Source organism: Pygoscelis adeliae, unplaced genomic scaffold, assembly GCF_000699105.1.
Source record: "Pygoscelis adeliae isolate BGI_AS28 unplaced genomic scaffold, ASM69910v1 Scaffold121, whole genome shotgun sequence".
In the NCBI taxonomy this organism is placed as follows: Eukaryota; Metazoa; Chordata; class Aves; order Sphenisciformes; family Spheniscidae; genus Pygoscelis; species Pygoscelis adeliae.
Window position 1 is genome coordinate 6,882,527 of NW_008824359.1, and position 6,688 is coordinate 6,889,214.

Here is a 6,688-nt window from a genome sequence, read left to right on the forward strand (position 1 = left end):
CATCATCTACAGATCTAAGAAAGGGTAAGCCCATATCCTGTCTTCCACCTGCGTTAATGGAATATATATACATACACTTTTTAATTTAAGTTATGGTCAGAAACCACAGTTAAGGTTGGGAAAAAAACACCTACTCCACTTTAACTAGGACAGCACAGAAGCCCTTATAAAAAGTCCAGCAGCAAATGTGCCCAGACACCTTCAGTTCGACAGAGCCCAGCACGAGCATCAGCCGCAGTAAGAGAAGGAAGGAAGATGTCTCCGATCCTTTGTGCTTCTCTGGTAAGAACTTGCTTTGTGTTTTTTTCCCCCCAGTTTGACAGAGACGTATTTGAATTCTAATAGATGACTGTCAGGAATGGGGATCTGCACCCACCTTTAAAACGCTTGTTTAAACCATTAATAATTGAAAATAACTAAAACGGGAGACTGCTGAATAGCACCAGCATGGGGCAGCAATGAGACTGTACGGGTATATTAGGGAACGGGGCTACTGCCACATACTCTGAAATCGAGAAATACATGGAAAACTCAACCTTTGAGTGTCTTTTTGTTGTTATAGCCTTTCTGCTATCTCCTGTCTTATATTATTTTGTATAATTGAAATTTTTTAATCACCAAATTACAACTGAGTGTATACCATACCTGTCAGCTCTGTAAGAATTAGGTAATAAAAGCAAGAGTGGATGTCATATATGGCACATTTTTGCATAAATGCTCCAACCTACAGTATAGGTTTTAACTACCTGCTAGGCTGACTGTGGATGAATTTCCCAGCCGCACGGAAGAGTCGTTAGACGTGCTGTGTTACAGCAGCTGTACCTGCATCGTGTCCTAAATGCATCAATTGTCTTCAGTTCAGATCACTGCTCTTAATGCTGCTGGCCGTGCTGTCAGCCAGCAGTTCTGCCTACGGGAAGGTGATACAGCCTGGACTCAAGCCAGAGAGCCTCTTCAAGCAAGCATATGCTGGATGCCTGACCCCAAAAGACCCAAAATTCCCTCAAACTGTAAGAGTCAACATAAGCATCAGCAACATGAACCAGGACACCAAAGTGACCCTTGATGTCAGCAGCCGCTCTCTGGCTCCGTGGGATTACAGGTATGATCTCTCTCCTTATGGTCGAGAAATACACTGGCTGCAATGGTCAAGAATAATGCAGAGGCTATGCCCACATCTTTATTATCAGCGCTTCACTGTTGTGAGATTTTGGAAACATGAAGGTATCCGCAGTCCATATAATCCTCTTTGAAATCAACACAAAAAGGAGCACAGAGCAAAAGCATGGTCTAGGCCAACATAGAGAAAGCAAAGTAAATTATTTTTGTAATTTAATTAATTTATCTGTATATTAGGGCAAGCTTTATCTTCAAAAGCATTCTTTACCTAAGAGATCATCAAAAAGACCTCGGAGGGCTAACATTGCACCAAATTCAATGGTGATTTAATAGCATCAGCATCAGGCCCTAAAAACATTTCATGTTTTGGAGGGGAGCTGAAGGTCTTCGGGTCCGTTAGTCAGTCTGACATGTTGGGAAGCTCAAATAATTTCTAATGGGTCTTTCAAAGTCAGTGCCTATTTGAAGCAAGTTCTTTGCAAAGGCAGTTGCATGCAGTCCTGGCATGCTTGTCTTACACTTAAAAACCTGCAGTATTTACTTATTTACATTTTATTTACACTTTATTTACACTTAAAATCCTACAGTAGTGGAGGGTTTACTACCCCTTAATAGGCAGTCTGCTAGGAGGTGCAGGTTCCTGAGCTGGGAGCCCATAGTGATCCATACCATCATGATTCTAAAGATGCAGCAGCATTTCCATTTCAAATACTTCTTTTCGTGTCAACTTACAGGATCGATGAGGACCACAACCGTTTCCCCCAAGTGATTGCTGATGCCAAGTGCCGCCACTCCAGGTGTGTGAATTTGGACGGGCAGCTGGACCACAGCGTCAACTCTGTCCCCATCAAACAGGAGATCCTCATCCTCCGGAGGGAGCAGAAGGGCTGCCACCAGTCATACCGGTTGGAGAAGAAAATAATCACTGTGGGCTGCACGTGTGCCACCCCCTTGATCAGACACCAGGCTTAAAGGCAGCCAGTAGTGTCAGAGCAGGGAGCCACGGAGGAGAGCTTCCTTGCCTAACAGCAATGAAATGAAGGGGCCTGATTCAGTCTCCACAAAACTGAATCAAGCTATAATGATTAGCTAGAATTTATCAGAATATATTAAAAATTAAGAAGTCTCAGTCTTTTAAAAAAAATTGTTTTCCCCCAAAATCTTGAGCTCTATAAATTCAGAATCTGGACACCTTCATGTGTCAGGCTGAAAAAGTAATGGGAACTCTTTACACATCTTTAGTTTACACTTCAAAATGTTTATTTATGTAATTCTATTTATGGTGGTGGAAAAGTTATCAATAATGTATCTGTTTATTTATCTTTGTGCAATAAAAAAATAGTAAATAACTCCGTGGCACGCTCCTTTCTTTCTAAAGAAGCCTTTTGATAAGGCAAGAAATCACTCAGTTCAATTATGACCATATAAGAGATTTCCATGAAGCTAAAACCTAAAATTCTCTTAATAACATCTAGCTCTGCTGCAGTAGAACGTAAAGCCCCTAGAAAAGTTATCATTAACACCATTGTATCGGCTGGGATAGAGTTAATTTCCTTCCTAGTAGCTGGTACAGTGCTGTGTTTTGGATTTAGGATGAGAACAATGTTGATAACACACTGATGTTTTAGTTGTTGCTGAGCAGCGCTTACACTAGTCAAGGACTTTTCAGCTTCCCATGCTCTACCGACTGAGCAGGCTGGAGGTGCACAAGAAGCTGGGAGGGGGCACAGCCAGGTACAGAAACTGGGGGGAGCTGGCCGGGGGGGGGCCGCTGCTCGGGGACTGGCTGGGCATCGGTCGGCGGGTGGTGAGCAATTGCACTGTGCATCACTTCTTTCATATATTCTTTTATCGTCATAATCATCATCATCATTATTATTACTATTATTGTTATTATTATTATTGTCCCTTCCTTTTCTGTCCTATGAAACTGTCTTTATCTCAACCCATGAGTTTTACTTTTTTTTTTCCTGATTCTCTCCCCCATCCCACCGGGGGGTGGGGAGTGAGTGAACGGCTGTGTGGTGTTCAGCTGCCTGCCGCGTTAAACCACAACACCGATAGAGAAACTAAGATACCTGGAGGAAAATGATTTACCAAGTGACACCCAATAGATTCACATTAAAGACAGACTAGCAAAAAAAGCAGTGGGTATCTATCCAGTTATCCACCTAGTTATCCAATTGGGAAGGGATTTGTAAAGATAGGTTCAACACAACACTTTGAACGCTTCTTTGGGGAGAAAGGAACTCCCTCCCCTAAAACAGCAAGTGCATTCCACTGCTAAGCTTTAATTTTGGTCCTACGCTATCTGTGAGTTTCACTCCTACCCATTTCAACACATTTTCTGTAGAGCAGGGTCACTACCTGGGTACACGAGGAAAAACGCATGAGTGAGTCGGATGGATAATTGAAGCAATTAACCATGTATTGCTAACTGCAGTTGTAATTTTCTCCATGCTCATGTCCTTCCAATACGTTCGCTGCCAGCAGTTAGTTCTTCAAATGTAGAGCACGCTGACACAGCACTTCTACCACAGTGGCGATGGGACTTGCGTAGGTGGGTGTCTAGCACTACAGGTGGGTTTATTTAAAGCACACTTGGGTTAAAACTGCTCAGATGAAAATGTTCCATGTTTCAAAAGGCAGACTGGTTTGCGAAGACACGGATGTTTTGTTTGCTGCTGTCTCGGGGAGGTGTGAACCTTCTCAGGCGCTGGCAAAATGCCATTGGCAAATGCAACAGAAAATACAGAATTTCTAGAAATGCAGAGGTCAGGGATGCAAGTCCTTGATGAGAGGCAAGGTCCTCTCAGGTGAAAGCATCTTCTCCAGATCCAGCTGTGCTAACTGGAGATGTGATCATCCCAACCTTTGCTTCTGGGGGTTATTCTCTCCAGCTGTGCCAGTGAGCCTAAACCCTCCCTAATTTGACTCCAGGCAAAATCAGGTGGGTCAGCGTGTAACTGAAACTCACAGCACGGCCACAGGTTTCGTACCATCCCTTGACGTAGCAGATACACACTGGTCCAAAGAAACATTAATTAACTCTGACTGATCACCGTATCTGCAATCACAACAACGAACTCCTGTCTACACCTTTAGTTACCTTCAAACACTGATATAACCTTGCCCATATGTAGGTATCTAGCAGTATATGTGATCCTAATGTAGCTTGTTTCCTACCTTGTCTCCAACTAGGTCTCCTTAAGGTCTCCTGCAGGTCCTGAAGTTCACCCAGCTGGTTGTTCCAAGAATGCTAAGCATGGGAACAGTCTGCCAAAAAAAAATATCAAGGAACACTCATCCTTTGAGGTTTTCAAGGAGTTATATAAATACCAGTCCAGGAAGATTGAAACAGAGTTGACTGCCTTGTCCATTAGATAATCTCTCAATGTCCTATCACTTGCTATAGAAGGAGCTTTGGCAAATTGTCTGCAGCAGCCCAAGTAATTTCTAGCAGTTAAAATCACAGTAAGACCCACCCTTTATCAGCTGGTAGTGGTGTGTAGTTAGCTGGAGTTGGCACATGAGTAATGGAGACCAGTTAGTGATGCTGAGAGTGAGCTACTATGTGGAAAAAGTCAGAACCAGGTCAGCGAGAGATGATGCAGTTGGAGTTACCAAAATGCTGACAGCTTTCTGCTGACGGGCTGCAAAGATACTCCGGTCCCCCTTCCAGCAGCGTCATTCTCCCTTGGACCATCTACCAACTCAATTAAATCCGTGCCTTAGGACACAACCCTTTTTTATTTACTTGGCCTGGTGCCCCCTTCACACCCACCTCTGCAAGCTGCCTGGGTGCTGTACATGCTCCTGCAGAAGCGTTTAACTGTGTTGATTGCCTGGATTCATTCAGCTGGCTGAACATGAGCCGGCAGTGTGCCCAGGCGGCCAAGAAGGCCAATGGCATCCTGGCCTGTATCAGAAATAGTGTGGCCAGCAGGAGCAGGGAAGTGATCGTGCCCCTGTACTCGGCACTGGTGAGGCCGCACCTCGAATACTGTGTTCAGTTTTGGGCCCCTCACTACAAGAAGGATGTTGAGAGGTTGGAACGTGTCCAGAGAAGGGCAACGAGGCTGGTGAGGGGTCTGGAGAACAAGCCTTATGAGGAGCGGCTGAGGGAGCTGGGGTTGTTTAGCCTGGAGAAAAGGAGGCTGAGGGGAGACCTCATCGCTCTCTACAACTCCCTGAAAGGAGGTTGTAGCGAGGTGGGGGTCGGTCTCTTCTCCCAAGGAACAAGCAATAGGACGAGAGGAAATGGCCTCAAGTTGCACCAGGGGAGGTTTAGATTGGACATGAGGAAAAATGTCTTTACTGAAAGAGTGGTTAAAGATTGGACCAGGCTGCCCAGGGAAGTGGTTGAGTCCCCATCCCTGGAAGTATTTAAAAGACGTGTAGATGAGGCGCTTAGGGACATGGTTTAGTGGGCATGGGGGTGTTGGGTTGACGGTTGGACTCGATGATCTTGGAGGTCTCTTCCAACCTTAATGATTCTATGATTCTATGATTCTATGATTTGGCCTGAGGACTGTTTTCTTTCCTACTGCAAGTTCTCATGTAACTCCTGGCATCATGAGCTAAGAGGTCTTCCTTCACATTGCTGTGTTCAGTTGGAAAGGTGCAGAATAATCCCAAATCGATGCACCCTGCCATGAGGTGCTTAATCAGTGCCTTTGTTTTTGTGGGCAAACGTTCATGACTACAGTTAATAAGGATCACCATAGAAGACTGAAGAGAGTAGGACCTCTCTTTCACCCTTGAACAGCTCCTACCAGTTTGAGGCTCAACAGGTAAAGCTTGCTCTTTCTTGTTTTGAAGAGTTTCAGTGCAAATTCCTGCTTATTTGATGTCCTTTAATGATATCATCGGGGCAGGGGAATGGGGCGGAAATTGCTGCAAAACCCCCTTCAACACAAAAGTTTCCAGTCCAGCACTGCTCCCTGTCTCAGTTTCATGTCAGTTTGCAAAATCTGAGCAGCAGTGGCTCAGCAGCCAGATTGCTTGGCAACCTGTGAGTAAAACCCAGCAGAAAGAGAAGTTTGAGATTGGATTTGTGCAGCAAGTGATCAGATAACCGTGCTCATCATTGCCGGTTATCAAAGCAAGCTGGACAGATACCAGATACTTGTAAAAGGTGATATAGATTCAACTGTCTGGCAAGCCTTGCGACGTGAAGGAGGCCAGGAGTACAGATTTCAGAAGTCTGAAATAAAAAGCAAACCCAAAAAATTATAGGGGCAAGTTAGAGAGAAGATAAACCGTCTCTGTTCGTTTACTGGAACGGGGAACCTTGATCATGATACAAACATATTGTGCTTACTAAGAATGCAGATAAAACAGAAAAATGACCTTTTATACTGGTAAAATCACTGGTCAAATCACTCACAGAAAGCTATGTCCAGAAAACAGTATTTTGAGTAGAGCCTACTCAGTCCATGACCCTCAAAGAGCATCAAACGTATTTTTAATCTTTTGTTGAAGTTGCAGAAAAAGGTGAAAAAACTGAGCTAGTTTTCTGAAGGAAAAAAATAAATAAAAGGCAAAGAAAAGTGACACAGAAAGCAGG

The 6,688-nt window shown here is 44.2% G+C and overlaps 1 protein-coding gene across 1 annotated transcript; it reads left to right on the plus strand.

Annotated features, from left to right (window-relative positions):
* The first annotated feature begins 254 nt into the window (after positions 1–254).
* On the plus strand, positions 255–2,156 carry IL17A (interleukin 17A). Its single transcript, XM_009319694.1, has 3 exons — positions 255–282; positions 858–1,102; positions 1,854–2,156. Exons 1-3 carry the CDS (start codon positions 256–258, stop codon positions 2,089–2,091), a joined length of 510 nt encoding a protein of 169 aa, XP_009317969.1. The 5' UTR covers position 255; the 3' UTR covers positions 2,092–2,156.
* The last annotated feature ends 4,532 nt before the right edge of the window (positions 2,157–6,688 follow it).

What these genes read in the sequence shown, in the direction of transcription:
- IL17A (XM_009319694.1), top strand. Translation starts at nt 256, where the DNA reads ATGTCTCCGATCCTTTGTGCTTCTCTG. An exon ending in CGATCCTTTGTGCTTCTCTG is followed by an intron (nt 283 to 857) that starts GTAAGAACTTGC and finishes AATTGTCTTCAG; the next exon opens with TTCAGATCACTGCTCTTAAT. An exon ending in CTGGCTCCGTGGGATTACAG is followed by an intron (nt 1,103 to 1,853) that starts GTATGATCTCTC and finishes GTCAACTTACAG; the next exon opens with GATCGATGAGGACCACAACC.